General features: G+C 45.9%; 1 protein-coding gene across 1 annotated transcript in view; it reads left to right on the top strand.

The window, feature by feature from the left end:
* Nucleotides 1-232: 232 nt before the first annotated feature.
* PPEF2 (protein phosphatase with EF-hand domain 2) overlaps nucleotides 233-20,338 on the top strand; it is a 35,553-nt gene continuing 15,447 nt past the window's right edge. The window contains exons 1-10 of the mRNA XM_009206921.4: nucleotides 233-866; nucleotides 5,094-5,221; nucleotides 5,376-5,433; nucleotides 6,949-7,124; nucleotides 8,746-8,860; nucleotides 10,180-10,226; nucleotides 12,361-12,527; nucleotides 13,909-13,945; nucleotides 14,036-14,185; nucleotides 19,474-19,860. Of these exons, the coding sequence (XP_009205185.1) occupies nucleotides 812-866; nucleotides 5,094-5,221; nucleotides 5,376-5,433; nucleotides 6,949-7,124; nucleotides 8,746-8,860; nucleotides 10,180-10,226; nucleotides 12,361-12,527; nucleotides 13,909-13,945; nucleotides 14,036-14,185; nucleotides 19,474-19,860 (1,320 nt within the window). The 5' untranslated portion in view covers nucleotides 233-811. The remainder of the gene's footprint in view (nucleotides 867-5,093; nucleotides 5,222-5,375; nucleotides 5,434-6,948; nucleotides 7,125-8,745; nucleotides 8,861-10,179; nucleotides 10,227-12,360; nucleotides 12,528-13,908; nucleotides 13,946-14,035; nucleotides 14,186-19,473; nucleotides 19,861-20,338) is intronic.

The following is a 20,338-nucleotide window of genomic DNA, read 5'->3' as shown; positions in this document are numbered from 1 at the left end:
CACACCTGTAATCCCAGCACTTTGGGAGGCCGAGGCGAGGCGAGCCGAGCCGATCACGAGGTCAAGAAATCGAGACCATCCTGGCTAACACAGTGAAACCCCGTCTGTACTAAAAATACAAAAACGAAATTGGCCAGGAGGCTGAAGAGGGGAGAATGGCATGAACCCGGGAGGCAGAGCTCGCAGTGAGCCAAGATCGCGCCACTCCAGCCTGGGCGACAGAGAGAGACTCCATCTCAAAAAAAAAAAAGAAAGAAAGAAAGAAACGTGTGGCCTATGGAGACAAATGGCCTTGCTGTTCCGGCAAGGTAACGACTGAAAAGATAAAGGCATTAGAGACATCAGGAAAGGCTTTGATCAACAGTGAGGATGAAAAGGGTGATTTTGAGGGGAAGTAGAGAGAAAATCTGTAGTCTACCCTTGAGATAAATCTGGATGAGAAGAGAAGAGAGGTTGGGTGACAGAGGAATATAGGAGGTCAAGGGAGGAGGAGGTGGCAGATGAATTGCTTTGAGAATGCAGAATAAGAGATTTCAGTATGTTTCTAGACTGAAAAGAAAAGGCAGTGGAAAGGGTGAAAACGGGAGACCTAGGGAATGACAAATAGAGGGAACTCTCAGGGGAGAAACGTCTTATGCACCGAGACTGGAGAGGTGGGGAGGATGATCTCACATGATTCATAGACAATTTGGCCCACCCGATTTAATACTCTGCCTGAATCTCCTATTACAGATTCTCTCTTCTTTTTGTCAGCAAACAGCTCACTGTCCTCTGGATCTGCTGCGTCCTGCAGGAGCATTGCGCTTCAACTATGGGAAGTGGCACCTCCACCCGACATCATTCTGCTTTCCAGAATGCAGAGAGAAGTAAGTGTTTCCCACTTTCCAAACCAGCTGTGGGTACCGCAAAGCCCATATTGCATGGAGAGGGTTGGGGGTTCTCAGGGTAGAAGCAGAAAACCCTTACATTTCTCCTCAGGCTAACTCTTAGAGGTCAGCTTCTCCTTCTTGTGACATGCCCACCAAAATGTCCAGTTGAAGTATATTTGACAGAATTAAAATTTGCTCAGGGAGTTAGTGTTGTCCATTGGGGTTGATCCCAAACTACCCAAGTACAAATGAATGAAATAAGGTTGGGCAAAGAGGGGATGAAACACATTCCAGGCAGAGGGTAGAGCATGTCCAAAGGTCATGAGGTGGGAAGAAGGAAGCATGAGCTCCCTCTAGTGGCTAATCTAACAATTTTTTTTAAAACAATAGGCCAGGAGTTGTGGGTCACCCCTGTAATCCCAGCCCTTTAGGAGGCTGAGATAAGATAATCTCACTTGGGCCCAGGAGTTTGAAACCAGCCTGGGCGACAGAGCAAAATACCATCTCTTTAAAAAAAAAAAAAAAAATTTGAGACAGAGTCTTTCTCTGTTGCCCAGGCTGGAGTGCAGTGGCACGATCTCTACTCACTGCAACCTCCACCTCCTGGGTTCAAGCGATTCTCCTGCCTCAGCCTCCTGAGTAGCTGGGATTACAGGCGCTCGCCACCACGCCTGGCTAATTTTTGTGTTTTGTTTTTAATAGAGACAGGATTTCACCATATTGACCAGGCTGATCTTGAACACCTGACCTCAGGTGATCCACCTGCCTCGGCCTCCCAAAGCGCTGGGATTACAGGTGTGAACCACCATGCCTGACCTAAAAAAAATTTTTTTTTTTTGAGACCGAGTCTCCCTCTGTCACCCAGGCTGGATTGCAATGGCACGATCTTGGCTTACTGCAACCTCCGCCTCCTGGGTTCAAGCAATTTTCCTGCCTCAGCTTCCTGAGGAGTTTGGATTACAGGCGGGTGCCACCATGCCTGGCTAATTTTTTGTAGTTTTAGTAGCGACAGGGCTTCACCATGTTGATCAGGCTGGTCTCGAACTCCTGACCTCAGGTGATCTGCCTGACTCGGCCTTTCAAAGTGCTGGGATTACAGGCACGAGCCACCACGTCCAGCAAAAAAAAAAAAAAAAAAAATTAATTAGCTGGGTGTGGTGGTGAGCACCTGTAGTCCTAGATACTTGGGAGCCTGAGGTGGGAGGATTGCTTGAGCACAGGAGTTCAAGCCTGCAGTGAGCTATGATCATGTCACTGCACTCCAGCCTGGGTGAACGAGTGAAACCATTTCTAATATGGTAGGGATATAAACTTCGATATAAATTGCAAACATTTTTTCCCAGTTTGTCATTTGTTTGGGCCAATTTTGGAATTAGCTTCAGCTCAGGATTTCCTTATCTTGTGAATAACGTGAATTCAACCCACACACGCCACAGGTTGAGACTTCCTATCTCACTGAGTTCTAGGCCAGCTCACCTCCTGCTACCACAGGGGCTGGTAGGCAGAGATTTATTAGATCGCGCAAGGTACAGAAACTTCCCCAGCTCCTGCCTTTTCACAGACAGTCCAATTACCACTCCCTGCCATGCACAGAACCCAAGAACTCACTCCCATCCCCTGGGTGTTAAACCCCCAGCTCCTGAGACATGTGGATTCCCCTGGGGCCTGCCTGACTTCAGTGCCTGTAACTGCCTTTGGTTATGGGTTCTGTCTTCATTTCTGGCACCCAGACATCTCCCTTCAATGCTTTTGATTTCAACTATCAGTTAAAAAGAAAATTAGCTTATTTTATGCGCTTTTTTAATGTGTTGGAGTGTGAGGGAGTCCTACATCTGCGTAAGCATGCCGTTTCTTATTGGAAGTCCATATTAGGCTATTTTCCTTAAAGGAATGTCATAATTCATTAATTTTTTATTGGTTACCTTTTGGCAAGCTTATACTTCCATTAGAGAAAGGTACTTCTTCCTACAGGCATCATTTTTTTCCCTTTAAATCAGTGTTGTATATAGAGACATAAATATTCTTGACAAGATGATAAAAATAAGAGGGTAACCATCAAAAAAATTCTCTGTTCTATTTTTCTTAAATAATTTATCTGTTCTCCCACACCCTACTGTGCATTGCCTTGGTTCACAATTTTCTCACAGTGTTGTTACATGTAGAGTTTTTACAGCCCAGGTGTATTTGTAATTTGTACCCTAATAATTTAGTTTACACATGGCCCAAGTAAGAAGGGCCTATACATTTTTGCATTGTGCTATTAAAAATACATAATGCGTTAAAGGATTTTAAAAGATCCAGAGTCCATCTCAATTAAAAGCAAGCCAGCTCCCTGCCACACCCTACCAGATAGCCAACTGGGAGGAAGAAAAGAAGAGGGAGAATGAAAGGTGTTGCCCACTTCTGCTGCCTGAGTAGCCAAAGCAAGACTGAGCATATAATACGTATGTCTCATCATTGGCAACACTGGCCTTAGAATGCTCAGGGCAAGGCGTTAGCAGACAACATTGATGTCCATGATCTTCCTCAGTGGTCCTTAACTTTAGCACAGGAAAGAATTAAGTACGGAGCTTGTTAAACCTTCAGATTCCTTCCTGGATTCCACCTGTAGAGATTCTGATGTTGCAGGTCCAGGGTGAGGTGTAGCAACCTGCATGTTTACCAGGAATCTCTAAAGAATCTGTGGCACCAGCCCTGGGCCTCTCATTCACTATTCTCTTTTGTGTGTGTGTGTGTGTGTGTGTGTGTGTGTGTGTGTGTGTGTGTGTGTCTCAGAGTCTCTAACCCAGGCTAGAGTGCAGTGGTGCAATCTCGGATCACTGCAATCTCTGCCTCCCAGGTTCAAACGATTCTCCTGCCTCAGGCTCCCAAGTAGCTGGGATTACAGATGCCTGCACCATGCCCAGCTAATTTTTGTATTTTTAGTAGAGATGAGGTTTCACCATGTTGGCCAGGCTGGTCTCGAACTCCTCACTTCAGGTGATCCACCAGCCTCAGCCTCCCAAAGTGCTGGGATTATAGGTTTGAGCCACCGCGCCCGGCCTCATTCACTATTCTGAACATGGTTTTACGTAAGTCAGTCAGTGGGGTTCAACCTCATCTCTTATTATTTAGCGAGTGCCTTTGAGAAATACTAGTAGTATGAATTTTGTTTTCATAGGAAATCAAGTTTAGCTTTGTTTAAGTTCCTCCCAGCTTCTCTTTTGCCACGTCACCATCATCTTTCCTCTTAGGAAAATCAGCAAGAATTCTATTATCTCTCTAATGCAAACTAAATATATTAAATCAATCTGTCTACTATTTATGAGGTTGACCTGAGTCAGCCTGCAGGGTGTCTAATCCAGCTTTATCCACAAATAGTCCATTCATCACCAGCAACGTATCTAGGCCTTGGAGCTTAAAAAGAATCTAGTTATGTGGACAGCTGTTCCCTTCTCTGACAACGATACTTGACCACAGGTCCTAAACCTTATATAAAGAACAAAACTCTACACCCTAACCTGCCCTACCTGGTTACCTGGCACAGGTCCTGGCAAAAATGAGAGGCCCAGTGGGCATGTGGGGGACTGCATGGTCAGTGCTGTCTATCTTATGATGGGGGTGCTTAAAGCCTGCAGGGATATTACGGAACTGGGGGTGGCAAGCATGGGAGCTGGGAAACGCTTGCTGCCCCCTGACATCATAGGATGCATTCATTTGCGTATCTGTCTATTGTTTCCTTTTCCCAGTCTTCATCTGGTCCCGCCCCTTTTCCAGATGAGGACATTGAGGCCCCAGATGACTTGCCTGAAACCACAGAGCTTGTCCTGACATCCAGTCTATTGTCACAATATCAAAATGTCCACCCCATCCCCGCATTATAACCTGTCAGGGATGCTGCATCCTTGCAGAAGAGTTTACATCTCCTTCTAGGAATCCTGGCAGTCCAACCTTTTCATCCCTACACAGAAATGTTTTCATCAAGACATGGGAATTCTAATAAACCTACAGTGACATTAGTATAACCATCAGGCAGGAATGAAGGGGAGGGGCTGGAAATGGGGAAAAACACTATTACCAGCAGAAAGGGAGATACTTCTTATGGGCCTCAATGGGTAGTGCTTCCGCTCCATCTTGTCCTCACATATACAATGGGAGAGGGCTGAGCAGCTTCCTCTCCCTACCCCTAAACCCCTGGCCCAGGGAGTCCCAGCTCACAGGCTTGCTTCTCCATCGGTGTTGTAGCCTTCAAGGCAGCAGCCCTGATCCAGAGATGGTACCGGCGCTACGTGGCCCGCCTGGAGATGAGGCGGCGTTGCACCTGGAGCATCTTCCAATCTATAGAATATGCTGGGCAGCAAGACCAAGTCAAGGTACAATGAGATGTGGGACAGAGCCACCTCCTGCTCTGCCTTTCAGCCCTTGGGCAGCAGGGCTTGGGTGCTCCGAAGGTGAGGCCAACCGGACCACTTGTGGGTTCTCTTTTCCCTCACCTCTAAAGCCACGTCTCCTTGGCTTCTTCTACAGCTCCATGACTTCTTCAGCTATCTCATGGATCACTTCATCCCCAGCAGCCACAACGAGAGTGAGTATGAACTGCCACATGTCATGTCCTCCTGTCCCAAGGCCACAGATTGCAGGGTGAGGTGGGGGATGCCCAGGGACTGAAACCATGAATCTGATGACAGCCAGGGAATAAGCAAGGGACTGACAAGTAAGAGGCTGGGGTTTCATGCCGAGTTCTCCTAAACACACACCTGGAGAGAAGAATTTGAGTGCAAGGAGTTCATTTATTAAGTTCAAGAAACTCTGGGGGTGGGAGGGAGTGGGGAAGGGATTCAGGAAAGGAACGGCAGCCAGTCCAACAACTCAGTGTGCCTGGGAAATAGTGCAAAACACAAGCCTCAGAATTATCCCCGCTGCAGGCAGAGGGAACTGGAGTTTTTCTGTGTCAACTCCAGGGAATCATTGGTTGAAAGCAGATGGGGAGGTGGGAGGGAAGAATAGGAGGCCTTTTCTTTTCTTTTCCTTTTTGAGACAAGGAGTCTCGCTCTGTCACCCAGGCTGGAGTGCAGTGGCATGATCTTGGCTCACTGCAACCTCTACCTCCTAGGTTCAAGTGATTGAACTTCAGACACTGAGTAGCTGGGATTACAGGTGTGCGCCAACACACCTGGCTAATTTTTAGTATGTTTAGTAGAGACAGGGTTTCACCATGTTAACCAGACTGGTCTTGAACTCCTGGCCTCAAGCGATCCACCTGCCTCGGCCTCCCAAAGTGCTGGTATTACAAGTGTGAACCTCTGGGCCCAGCCAGGAGGTTGTTAATTCCATAGCATTTCTGGCCTGCCACCCAGATCCAGGAAATATGCCCTCAGTCTAGAGACGCACATGCTGGCAGCTGGAAGCTGCTGGAAGGCACTGCCAGGTCTGATGCACCTGTTGCACTCACTAAATGCAATATAAATGCTTGTGAATGATTTTTCCACTCTGGCTTTCCCCTTTCCTTCTGCTTGCAAATCCAAGTCCCAACATTTCTGTACTCTCTAAGTCTGACAAATCTTGATCTTTTAGAATAAAAGTAGAAAGCATGACTTTTTCCTCCTGCCCATGCTAGTCTGTTGTCACTTTCTCCTTCCTTTTTCCTCTTCTGTGCTGGAGCTGAAGCTGAAGTCAGATTAACCATGTCCTGCTTCAACAGCCCAGGGAAGGACTTTTTTTTTTTTTTTTTTTTTTTTTTTGAGACAGGGTCTCACTCCATCGCTCAGGGTGGAGTGCAGTGGTGTCATCTCAGCTCACTGCAACCTCTGCGTCCCAGGCTCAAGTGATCCTCCCATCTCAGCCTCTTGAGTAGCTGGACCTACAGGTGTGCGACACCATGGCTGGCTAAATTTTTAAAAATTTTTTGTAGAGACAGTTTCCTTATGTTGCCTAGGCTGTTCTCAAACTCCTGGGCTCAAGCAATCCTCCCTCCTCGGCCCTGCAAAGTTCTCAGATTAGAGGTGTTAGCCACCGTGCCCAGCCAAGGACTATTCTATAGTGCCTGCAGACTGCATGATCAGATGATCATAAGCTGATCCACCTTTTCTATCGGGACTAGGGGAATTCCTGACCCGCATGTTCACTGAGGACAGATTCACCCAGGACCCTGAGATGGAGAAATGCAGTGACTATGAGTCCATAGAGGTACCCGACAGTTACACGGGGCCACGCCTCTCCTTCCCGCTCCTGCCTGACCATGCAACTGCCCTGATAGAAGCATTCAGACTGAAACAAGTAAGCTCACCTGGGGAACTTGGGTCAGAACCAACTCCATGCAATGTGTAAAGGGAGACCAAACCCAGCACAGAAAGAATGGCCCCAGATTTAGGATGTTCATGTCATGTGTCCACTAGAGAGATTCTACCCCTGCTGTGCTTAGCCAGGACCTTGTGGTCAATCAGCCAGTTCTGATGACTGACAGCTTTTCTTCCTAATCACATAATCTCTCAGTGTTCATTCATCCCACACGTAACTACTGAGCACTGCTTTGTGCCCCACACTGCTCTGGGCTCTGAGGATACAGCAGTGAACAAAACAGATAAAATCTCTGCCCTTATGGGGCTGGCAATCCATCGGGGAGGCAGACAATGAACAATAAATAAGACAATTATGCTGTATATTAGAAGGTGATGAGAGCTATGGAAAAGAACAAACTAAGTTGTGGGTGGAAGAAATAGCAGTTCTATAGAGTTGTCTGGGAAGGTGATTTCTGAGCAAAGATCTAAGGTGGTGAGGAATGCTCGGGGGAAAGAGCATTCCAGGCAGAGGGAGGAACACATGGAAAATCCCCGAAGCAGAAACTTGCCTGGACTGTTCAAGAACCTCAGGAGGCCACTGTGGCTGGAGAAGAGGGAGCCAGGGGAAGAGTAATGGAGGTGAGGGGGGTGGACTTTTATTCTTCTGAACAAGACAAGGAGACAGCAGACATAGGAATGACATAATCTGACTTGTTTTTTTCTTTTGTTTTGTTTTCTTGAGACGGAGTCTCGCTCTGTAGCCAGTCTGGAGTGTAGTGGTGCAATATCAGTTCACTGTAACCTCCGCTTCCTGGGTTCAAGCGACTCTCCTGCTTCAGCCTCCCAAGTAACTGGGACTACAGGTGCCCACCACCATGCCCATCTAATATTTTTATATTTTTAGTAGAGATGGAGTTTCACTGTGTTAGCCAGGATGGTCTTGATCCCCTGACCTTGTGATCTCCCCACTTCGGCCTCCCAAAATGCTAGGATTACAGGCGTGAGCCACTATCCCTAGCCCTGACTTGTTTTTTAAAATAATCATTCTGGTTGCTGTGTTAAGACAGTGTAGGTGGCCAGGGCCAAAGCAGGGAGACCAGTCAAGAGACTACTGCAGTGGTCCAGGCGAAAGACGATAGTGGCTTGGAACTCTGATGGTACGGTAGACGTGGTGAGAGTCAGTTTCTGGCTCTATGTCAGAATTCAATCCTTCCCCTCTTCCACATGAATGTAACTCATTGCAGGAGGAGCTGAGCTGATATATTCCAGTAATGACAGGATCAGTCAGTACCATCAACACACCTGCACTTAGTCATACTTTACTGAGACAATCACATGGTCCTCCCATGCTAAAGGCAAGGAAGGGTTTAATAGAGTAGACAGGAAAGAGAAAAGTAGCTCAATATTTGCAGAAGGAACAAGTGGGGATGATGAAAAGCAGAAACAAGGGCAGAAGTTGGGTGAAAAAGGAAGAATCCGTGCATAGTCCCAGGAGCCGTTTACTGGGGTTACTTTTGGGGTCTTGGGTGATTGGGGTTGTTAAGCAGTAAAGGGAAGGACCATTTTCCTTCACCAATATCAGTGTGTTTTTCTTCCCTCCCTCCACTTCCTCCCAGTAGCAGCTCCATGCTCGCTACGTCTTGAACCTTTTGTATGAAACCAAGAAACATCTGGTGCAGCTGCCAAACATCAACCGGGTCTCAACCTGTTACAGCGAGGAGATCACAGTGTGTGGTAAGAGCCGATCAGAAGCGGCTTTCCATGCTAGACACAAACAAGAACGCTCTACCTGTGTGGGGATGCGAGAGGAGTGGCTGCAGGGAGATGTGATGATAAGCCAAGTTTAACCCCTTCAGATTCATGATTTGCATATTCACTCCACATGTACTTAAAGAAGAGGTGATGGTGCAGCGAAGGGGACCACGGAGCTCAGGGCCCAGCCTCTGCTTTATTTTCCCAAGCAATTCATATTGACTCAAACTCATGTTCTTCATTCAAAACAAAATCTCTGCAAATAACCAGACCCTCCTTATTAGAAGATGGTTTATTTCATGGTACTTGAGAAAGCCCCAATGACTAGCAAATTATTCTTCCCATCCACACACATTCCTCTCCTGGAAAGAAGTCCTGTTAATGACTGTTTTCCCCATCTTATGTTTCCAGTGGTTTTTAACATCCACTGTAGACTGACGTGCCACACCTTAACCTAGTGGAGGGAGGCTCCAGTACACGAGGGATTGTAACTGGCACTGCTGGGGGCACCTGCAGCCTGCAGATAGGTCTTGCTTGCCTTGCAATGTTCATAAACTTTTAAAAATGGTATTTCAACATTTGAAATTTGTAGGATTTTATATTAAGGTCTAGATTTTGCTTTAAAAGTCTCCTGAAAAATCTTCTAACACTGGCTCATAAGTGAGTAGCTGCTTCCTACTTTAACATGGGCAAAATCTCTCCAGTTCTCATCTAGGTTTGCAACCCTGCATTGTTGTGTCCCATCTTTGCTTCAATAAAAATGTAGCTCATTTACTATTTACAATAATCAGGCAGAAAAAATATTATGCCTTCTACCTTTTTTTTTTTTTTTTGAGACGGAGTCTCGCTGTGCTCCCAGGCTGGAATGCAGTGGCGTGATCTCGGCTCACTGCAAGCTCCGCCTCCCGGGTTCACGCCATTCTCCCGCCTCAGCCTCCCAAGTAGCTGAGACTACAGGCGCCCGCCACCACGCCCGGCTAGTTTTTTGTATTTTTAGTAGAGACGGGGTTTCACCATGTTAGCCAGGATAGTCTCGATCTCCTGACCTCGTGATCCACCCGCCTCAGCCTCCCAAAGTGCTGGGATTACAGGCGTGAGCCACCGCGCCCGGCCGCCTTCTACTTTCAATACTATCTCTGCAATAAGGAGAAATTATATTTATCCTTATCTTACATATGGAAAACTTAGTAACTGTAGGGTTTTGTTGTCAGATTCTTCTGGGTATTTTCTTTCTTATAATAAAAATTAGAAGCACTGGTAAGGAAAAATCAGAACTGATATTCTTTTTCTGTCTTTGTTAGGAGACTTACATGGCCAATTGGATGACTTAATATTTATATTTTATAAGGTATGAATATTCAAATTAAATTACTTTCTTGCTCTGAAGCTTAATTTAGAAGCTCAAATTCAGTATCAATTGAACAAATGCTTAAATATTACTTGAATTTTTAAAATATTATTTTTTATTTTTATTTTTATTTTTGAGATGGGGGTCTCACTCTGTCACCTAGGCTGGAGTGCAGTGGTGAGATCTAGGCTCACTGCAACCTCTGGCCTCCCAGGTTCAAGCAATCCTCCCACCTCAGCCTCCCGAGTAGCTGGGACCACTAGTGCATGCCACCATGTCCTTATTTATTTATTTATTTATTTATTTATTTATTTATTTATTTCAAACCCTTGTGTGGAGGGCTGACTTTCAGTAGATCACAGCGAGGGAGCTGCTCTGCTCAGTACGAAATCCCGATCCAGAAGCAGGTCATCTACGAATGGTTTAATGTCAGGTTCCCCACGAATGTGCGTTGCGTGACGGGCGAGGGGGCTGCTGCCTTTCCTGCTGCACCCGGTTTCCCAGGAGGAGGGACTCTCCTGGGAAACCTGTGCGGGTCCCTGTGCGCTTGCGGGGCTGAACTGCCCGCCGGCCGGGAGGGCGGGAGACCGGCTATCCCAGGCCATTGAGAGACCGGCTATCCGAGGCCAACAGAGGCTCTGAGGCCAACCGAGGCCCCGCAGCGCTGCCCTATGGTTCCGCCTGGGCGGGATTCTGACTTAGAGGCATTCAGTCAAAATCCCACAGATGGTAGGTTCGCCCCATTGGCTCCTGAGCCAAGCACATACACCAAATGTCTGAACCTGCGGGTTCATACCCAGCAGGATTACCTTGGCAACAACAGATCATCAGTAGGGTAAAACTAACGTGTCTCACGATAGCCAAATTTTTTATATTTTTTATAGAGACGGGGTTTCACCATGTTGGCCAGGCTGGTCTCGGAACCGCTGAGCTCAAGTGATCCACTCACCTCGGCCTCCCAAAAGTGTCGGTCTTACAGGCATGAGCCACCGCGCCCAGCCTAAAATACTATTTTTAATAATATTTGCTACTCTGCTGCAGCAAATACATAATAGAAAAGTCAGCACTGCATTATATTCTAGTAAATTTTTGCAATCTATTTAACAAATATAAAATGTTCGATTAATAACTAGAAGGGGCCAGGTGCAGTGGCTCATGCCTGTAATCCCAGCACTTTGGGAGGCCAAAGTGGGAGGATCACTCGAGGCCAGGAGTTTGAGGTCAGCCTGGGCAACATAGTGAGGCCCTGTCTCTTAAAACATAAATAAATAAATAACTATTCAGCAACTGATTTTCTTTCTTCTACATAAAGAAAACTGATTGGGCCGGGCGCGGTGGCTCAAGCCTGTAATCCCAGCACTTTGGGAGGCCGAGACGGGCGGATCACAAGGTCAGGAGATCGAGACCATCCTGGCTAACACGGTGAAACCCCGTCTCTACTAAAAAGTACAAAAAACTAGCCGGGCGAGGTGGCGGGCGCCTGTAGTCCCAGCTACTCGGGAGGCTGAGGCAGGAGAATGGCGTAAACCCGGTAGGCGGAGCTTGCAGTGAGCTGAGATCTGGCCACTGCACTCCAGTCTGGGCGACAGAACAAGACTCCATCTCAAAAAAAAAAAAAAAAAAAGAAAACTGATTATTATCAAAACAACCAAAAGCTATTTTCATATATATTTTAGTTATAATGTGTAGAACATATAACAAGGGAGATGAGTATAATTTTTTTAATGGAATATTACTTTCTACACATATTACATTTCCCAAAGCATTTTCCAATGCATTATCTTGTTTAATCCTGAGAAATCTATGGCAGGCATTATTATTTCTAGTTAAAGATAGTTCTGTGGCCAGAACTTAAAACTGGCCTTCGCATCACAAGTTTGGTGCCCTTTGCTCCACACCACATGGCAACACTCAGGCTTTGTCTAAAGGAGCATCTCATAACCTTAGCCTCTCTGGAAAGGAAATATAAGATCAATAGAAGTTATTTCCATCATTTACTGATGTTTCATGCTTGAGGAGACCTAGAAAGCAGAGAATTGGTGTTAGATGTGATTGTCAAATGCCTATTGGTTTTAACCTAATTTCCTATTTCCTTCCTCTCATTCATTCTTTGACGGGTCTCTTTGTTGAAAAGAATGGCCTCCCATCACCAGAACGGTCCTATGTGTTCAACGGTGACTTTGTGGATCGAGGCAAAGATTCAGTAGAGATCCTGATGATTCTTTTTGCCTTCATGCTGGTTTACCCCAAAGAGTTCCATCTTAACAGAGGAAACCATGAGGACCATATGGTGAACTTACGGTACAAGTCAAAACATGCTTGGGTAGTTGATGTTTGTTTGTTGTGATTGTAAAACATTATTTCTCCAGAACTTCTTATTTGTTAAATGACTTTAAAACTAGTTTTCCAATTTTTTAAAAAAGCAGAATACACAATATATAACATTAAAAAAAATTTTTTTTTTCTTGGAAACAGAGTCTCCCTTGGTCACCCAGGCTAGAGTGCAGTCACGATCTCAGCTCACTGCAACCTCTGCCTCCTGGGTTCAAGTGATTCTCCTGCCTCAGCTTCCCAAGTAGCTGGGATTACAGGAGTGCACCACCATGCCCAGCTAATTTTTGTATTATTATTAGAGACAGGGTTTCACTATGTTGGCCAGGCTGGTCTCAAACTCCTGACCTCAAGTGATCTGCACCCCCTTAGCCTCCCAAAGTGCTGGGATTTACAGACGTGAGCCACCACACACAGTCAGATGTTTTTTTGAGATGGAGTTTCACTCTTGTTGCCCAGGCTGTGCAATGGCGTGATCTTGGCTCACTGCAACCTCCACCTCCCAGTTTCAAGCAATTCTCCTGCCTCTGCCTCCCAAGTAGCTGGGATTACAGGCACCCACCGCCATGCCCGACTAATTTTTTTTGTATTTTTAGTAGAGACGGGATTTCACCATGTTGGCCAGGCTGGTCTCCAACTCCTGACCTCAAGAGATACACCCGCCTTGGCCGCCCGAAGTGCTGGGATAACAGGCATGAGCCACTGCGTCCAGCCCAGAATTTTTTTTTTTTTTTTGAGACAGAGTCTTGCTGGGTCGCCCAGCTGGAGTGTGGTGGTACGATCTCAGCTCACTGCAAGCTCCGCCTCCTGGGTTCACAACATTCTTCTGCCTCAGCGCCCCGAATAGCTGGGACTACAGGCGCCTGCCACCACACCCAGCTAATTTTTTGTATTTGTAGGAGAGACGGGGTTTCACCGTGTTAGCTAGGATGGTCTCGATTTCCTGACCTCATGATCCACCCACCTCAGCCTCCCAAAGTGCTGGGACTACAAGCGTGAGTCACCGTGCCTGGCCCAGATTTTTTTTTTTTAATTTACACATTATTTTACTATTCCAATGAAACCATTGAATTTGTTTTTGCATACACATACTCTATCATATAAACAATAGAGATTCATGATAGTCAAGTAGGAAATACAGATAAGCAAAAGGAAGAAAATTAAAATATCACATAATTTATCTACCCAGGGATAATGATATAATTGTAAACATTTTGGTGATTATTCCTCAGTCCCTTTTCTATGTATTTAAGTACATATACCCAGAATATGCATTCTTCTGAAAATGTGATTATGCCCTGATTATTGTCACCGAATTTACTCTAATATCTATTTGTGCTTCTAAATCTAGATATGGCTTCACCAAGGAAGTGATGAACAAATACAAGGTGCGCTGCCTTTAAAGACAAAAGTTTCTCTTAGTTCAGATAAGTTGAGTGAATTATTTGATGACATTTTGTTCATATCATTTTTTCCAGATACATGGGAAGGAAATACTAAGAACCCTGCAAGATGTTTTCTGTTGGCTTCCACTGGCCACTCTGATAGATGAGAAAGTTCTAATTCTTCATGGTGGGGTGTCAGACATAACTGATCTGGAGCTTTTGGACAAAATAGAGAGGAACAAGGTAGTGGTTAATGAAATAATACAAATTTCACCATAATGCCCAGTCTCATTGCCAACGTAAATGTTGTCTCACATGCTGACTGCAGTCAACTCATTATGGCTAAGAGTGTGGAGGCTGTTAAGGGTATGGAGGCTGAGCACAGTGGCTCATACCTATAATCTCAGCACTTTAGAAGACAGGAAGATTGCTTGAGACCAGGAGTTGGAGATGAGTCTGGGCAACATAGCAAACCCCTGTCTCTACAAAAAAATTAAAAACTTAGCTGGGAGTGGTGGCATGGCCCTGTAGTCTTAGCTACTTGGGAGGCTGCAGTGAGCTCTGATTGCCATTGCACTCCATCTTGCAGGGACACAGCGAGAACCTATTTCTAAAAAAAAAAAAAAAAAAAAAAAAAGATTGAGAATCTGCAGTTGGGCTAGGGGGCAAGTGTGCTGCAGTCACTTTGTCATGTCTACCATGTACATGCTAGTGGGGAGTAGCAACCAGTGCCGTGTTATCTGCCATTGGATCTAGATAATTCTAAACACTACCTCTCAATCATTGTCACCTAAAGAGCCTACGTTTCCCAAATAATTCATATTACCTTCAATTAAAGTCAAGAAATATGTAATTTAGTGCCTACTGCTACATTCAGAGAGCGTGCTAGTTGGCAGAAAAAAAGATGAAGATCAATTTCAGTTAAACTCAACAAGTATGTTTTGAGTGCTTACTATGTGCAAAGAAAGTGTTAGGGAGATAAAAAGATGAAACAGAGATGGTGCCTGCCCTAAAGGAACACACAATAACCAGAATGTGTTGGGGTTGGCAGTGGAAGAGTGTGAGACAGAATGTATGATTTACCAATAACAATAGATTTCTATTTCCCATTTCATTTTGGAAATGAAAACCTAGAAAGCAAAGGTTCTATTTTCTTTCACTTAACTCTTAAACTTGACTCATCCCACACAGGAAATGCTGCTACAACATCCATAACAACATTTTCCTGGGAAGTTCCAAAGACAGGGAACTCATCACCACACAATCAGTCTACTTCAACTTTCGGCAATTCTAATGGATATGGATATGAAAGTCTATGTATATGAGACGTATATGAAATGAAAGAATATGGCTTTAGAGTCAGACAGACCTGGGTTTGAATCCTGGAATAGGCGATTGTTGGCTGAAATGGCAGTTTGGTTCTATGAAGTTGTCCAGAGACCCAGGTTTCTTGTTACTCTGCCACCCTAATGTGTGGTTTCTAGACTTAGATACTATTTAGCAAGTAAGGATATGACTTCTTGTGGTTTGGCAACTAGAAACTTCTGTGTGTCCCTGTACACCCAAACTCAGTGTTTTCACTTACACATCTGTTTATCTTTTTCTGTTTGTTTGTTTTTGAGACAGGGTCTCACTCTGTCACCCAGGCTGGAGTGTGATGCCACGATCACGGCTCACTGCAGCCTTGACCTCCTGGGCTCAGGCAATTCTCCAGCCTCAGCCTCCTGAGTAGCTGGGACTACAGTCACACACAATCATGCTTGGCTAATTTTTTTAAAAATTATTTGTAGAGGGCCGGGTGTGATGGTTCATGCCTGTAATTCCAGCACTCTGGGAATCGGAGGCGGGCGGATCACGAGGTAAGGAGTTTGAGACCAGCCTGACCAACATGGTGAAACCCTGTCTCTACTAAAAATACAAAAATTAGCCAGGCATGGTGGCGCACACCTGTAATCCCAGCTACTCAGGAGGCTGAGGCGGGAGAATCGCTTGAACCCCAGAGGCAGAGGTTTTGGTGAGCTGAGATCATGCCACTGCACTCTAGCTTGGGCAACAGAGCAAGACTCCGTCTCAAAAAAAAAAAAAAAATTTTATGCCGGGCACCACAGCTCACGCCTGTAATCCAAGCACTTTGGGAGGCCGAGGCGGGCAGATCACGAGGTCAGGAGATAAAGACAATCCTGGCCAACATGGTGAAACCCCATCTCTACTAAAAATCCAAGAAAATTAGCCGGGCGTGGCAGCACGCGCCTTTAGTCCCAGCTACTCAGGAGGCTGAGGCAGGAGAATCGCTTGAACCCGGGAGGTGGAGACTGCAGTGAGCCAAGATCACACCACTACACTCCAGCCTGGCAACAGAGCAAGACTCCGTCTCAAAAAAAGTTTATTTGTAGAGATGGGGTCTCACTATGTTTCCCAGGCTGGTCTTGAATTCCTGGGCTCAAGTAATCCTCCCACTTTGGCCTCCCAAAGTGTTGGGATTATAGGCATGAGCGGCCACACTTAGCCATCAGTTGTATCTTGATGTTTCTCACAAACTTTCAACTCAAACGTTCTGACCAGCTGCTTGTATGTCTGGAGGCAGAGACAGCAAGCCACAGTACAGCAAATTATCTCATGGGAAGAATCATGTTTAATTTTGTAAACAGAGAAGAAGGAACTCTAGGAAAGAATGCTAAAGAGAAGTTTATTTTCTGTGGCTTAGCAAAAAGCTAACTTCCCAGTATTTGGTTTGCCAAGGTCTGGAGAGAGGGTGATGCAGCAAATGATACAGTCCAAGGACTACTTGGGAGAGAAGTACAGAGAGGTATGGGCTCCAGAGGCAGACTATCTGGATTCAGTCCTGGAAGAGTCTTAGTATTTTGTGCCTCAGTTTTCTTATCTGTACTATAAAAGACGCTATCTTATAGGATTGGTATGAGGGTTAATCAACTAATTTACAGAAAGTGCCCAGAACAGCGCCTATTTGGAAAAGACTGAAAACATAATAACACTATTAATCTCCTTAAGTTAGGGATGCTGCTTGAAGCAGATAATAAAATCCTTAAAATAAAATTACCTGGGCCAGGCACGGTGGTTCATACCTGTAATCCCAGCACTTTGGGTGGCCGAGGAGGGCAGATCACAAGGTCAAGAGATAGAGACCATCCTGGCCAACATGGTGAAACCCCCGTCTCTACTAAAAATACAAAAATTAGCTGGGCTTGGTGACACGCACCTATAGCCCCAGCTACTTGGGAGTCTGAGGCAGGAGAATCACTTGAACCTGGGAGGCAGAGGATGCAGCGAGCCGAGATCGCGCCACTGCACTCCAGCCTGGTGACAGAGCGACACTCCATCTAAAATAATAATAATAATAAAATACTTGAGAGTCGGAAGAGGTGGGACTGGTGGACTGGCCCTCACTGCGCGCCAACAAGGAGCGAGGAGGTGGTTATGAGTTGGTTTACATTTTGTGGATTTGCACTATGTCCAAGACTGGAGCTGCTTAGAAAGTGATTAATGCTTGTCCAATATCAGAGAATAGCTCTGTTCTATTCTCTTCACTCTGGACTGTCCTTCAAACATCAGTCAGCTCTGCTGCCCCTCTCTGGGTGTCCTTCTTTGTTCTTGCCCTAAGCCAGTCCACACTGGGACATGACTTTCTTGTATCACAGTCCGTAGATCTATTTGCAGAAAATTCTTGTTCTTTGGCTATGAGCTCACACAGAGTTCCCTTTGTGAACAAGCCCTTTGTTGTGGATATCCCATGGAAGTCTTCCCCCTCAGGGTTCACCGTAGCACTCAGGAATGCCAGGAATGGCTGCTCTCTCTGCTCGCTGCTCCAATCTACTTTGTGGCCTGACCCCTCTCTTTCCCATGATCAGAATTCATGCCACTTATGTCCTCAACCCAGCTCCAGTGTCATGATGACCACAAGTGAGAGGGACTATTCAATCCCCTGTGGCAAGGAGTGTCTTTCTGATTAGGTCCAGGCTGAAAAGAGGAGCTCCCTCCCCTCCCCTGTCCTTCCCCAACAAGTAAGGTAATGGGTACAAGAGCACTTCCTCTAAAGTACCATTAAGTGCTGCCTCCTCTGCAGCAAGAGTCAAGTTTCTCCTCTTCCTAATTCTCACCCATATACTTTGATTCTTTTTCTTTGTTTTAGCATCTGTGGAATGACAGGAAAGTCAATGAGGACTGGCCTGAGAGAGAGTTGCCCTTTCCTATCCTTGTCTAAAAAAAATCACTGGTCTCCTAGACAGAAATGATGACCTAGGTTAGTGTTTCTCAAATTATATGTGAAGGACCAGGTTTTATAAACTTCCAATTTGTTGCAGATCAGTACTTTTGTAAAATACAATAAATGTGAATTATTAGAAAAATGATGAAATAATATGTACAATAATTCCCCATGACATGTGGGTACCTACGTAACAAACCTTCGCATGTACCCCCAAACCTAAAATAAAAGTAAAAAAAAAAAGAAAAAGGAAATACAAATAAAAGATACAAGCCCGCTGATCATGTGCTTAACTGTCGTGACAATATCATATTGCTATAAATGTTTCTCAGACTTACTCTCAGTGCTGCACTTACCTTGTCCTCAGCCAGCAACAAACAGTGAACAGACCAGCACTTGTCTGTGGGCACCAGTGTTTAGGACTCATCTGGGTGTCAAAGCGGTACTCTCAAAGGGCCTCCAGTTCCTTCCTTCCTTCCTTCCTTCCTTCCTTCCTTCCTTCCTTCCTGCCTTCCTTTCTTTTTCTTTCCCTCTCTCTTTTTCTTTTTCTGTTTTTTTTGAGATGGAGTTTCACTCTTGTTGCCCAGGCTGGAGTGCAATGGCGCAATCTCAGCTCACTGCAACCTCCGCCTCCCAGGTTCAAGCAATTCTTCTGCCTCAGCCTCCCGACTAGCTGGGATTACAGGCATGTGCCACCACATCCAGCTAATTTTGTATTTTTAGTAGAGACAAGGTTTCTCCGTGTTGGTCAGGCTGGTCTCGAACTCTCAACCTCAGGTGATCCACCTTCCTCAGCCTCCCAAAGTACTGGGATTATACGCCCAGCCTCTCTCTTTCTTTTCTTTCTTCCTTCCTTTCTTTCCTTTTTTTCTCTCTCTCTTTCTTTCTTTCTTTTCTTTTTCTCTCTCTCTCTCTCCCCCTCCCTTCCTCCCTCCCTTCCTTCCTTTTTCTTTCCTTCTCTTTCTTTCTTTCTTTCTTTCCTTAGGGTCTCCCTCTGTTACCAGGCTGTAGTGCAGTGGTTCAATCTCAGTTTACTGCAACCTTGACTTTCTGGACTCAAGTGATCCTCCTGCCTCAGCCTCCCTAGTAGCTGGGACTACAGGCATGTGCCGCCATGACCAGTTCATTTTTTGTATTTTTTCTAGAGACAGGGTCTTGCCATGTTGCTCAGGCTGGTCTTGAACTCCTGGGCTTGAGTGATCCGCCGGGCTCAGTCTCCCAAAGTTCTAGGATTATAGGAGTGAGCCACCACACCGGACTGGGCCTACAGTTTCATTCCAGCATCTGTATCTCTTTCTGGCATGTTTAGATAGTTTCCACCATGAGGTGCAAAACGAGACAGAAGAGTGAGAAGCAGATGGAGGAGAAGGGAAAAGCCAACCGGAAGAGCTCTGCACAGGAACCCATCCCATGGTTTCTCCCACAAAGCCGCTCTCTTCCGTCTTCACCCCTTCGGCTCAGCTCCTACAAGGCCCACAAAACCAACAGGTCCTCCAGCATCCCCTGCGGCGGTTGCCTGGACGGGCGGGAGCTCTCCCGGCAGGTGCGGAGCTCGGTGGAACTGGAGCTGGAGCGGTGCCGGCAGCAAGCAGGCCTCCTGGTGACCGGACAGAAAGAGGAGGCTTCCCGCTCTGCCTCAGAAGCAGACTCTGAAGCCGGAGAGTTGCAGAAGCCCACTCAGGAGGAGTGGAGGCAGGTGAGCGTGGCCAGGCGCTGCTTCCTAGCATGTGGCTGCCAACAGGTCAAACCCGTTCCTTCCATGGAAACTCAGGGTATGTTTTGAGGCCCCTCTTTCTGTCTCTCTCTGGAGTTACAATACCCCAGAAGGACCCTAGTATTTGCCTAATGACTCTCATGTTTTAGAGTTTTATAAAAGATGAGGACGTGTGGCGGTTAGGCTCTATTGCCTGATAATACTTTGGTTAGTGATTGAGCACCAATAGGGTAAGAAGATAAGCTATGATTTGTTGGATGCTATTGTGTGTTTTTTTTTTTTTTTAATGTGTCAGCAATATAGCTGCCATAGTTCAAGGCCAAAAGGGCTAGGCAGCAGCTTCTCTTCTCTGTTACCAGGCAAGAGCTGTCCCCAGATCTCTAGAACTATGTCACATGGCCCCTCCTAGCTGCAGGGGAGACTTGGAGAGTAAGTAGTATGCAGCAAGGCACCCTGCCAC

Source organism: Papio anubis, chromosome 3, assembly GCF_008728515.1.
Source record: "Papio anubis isolate 15944 chromosome 3, Panubis1.0, whole genome shotgun sequence".
Classification (NCBI taxonomy): domain Eukaryota; kingdom Metazoa; phylum Chordata; class Mammalia; order Primates; family Cercopithecidae; genus Papio; species Papio anubis.
The sequence above is the reverse complement of the archived record's forward strand: the minus strand, read 5'-3'. Positions and strand labels throughout refer to the sequence as shown.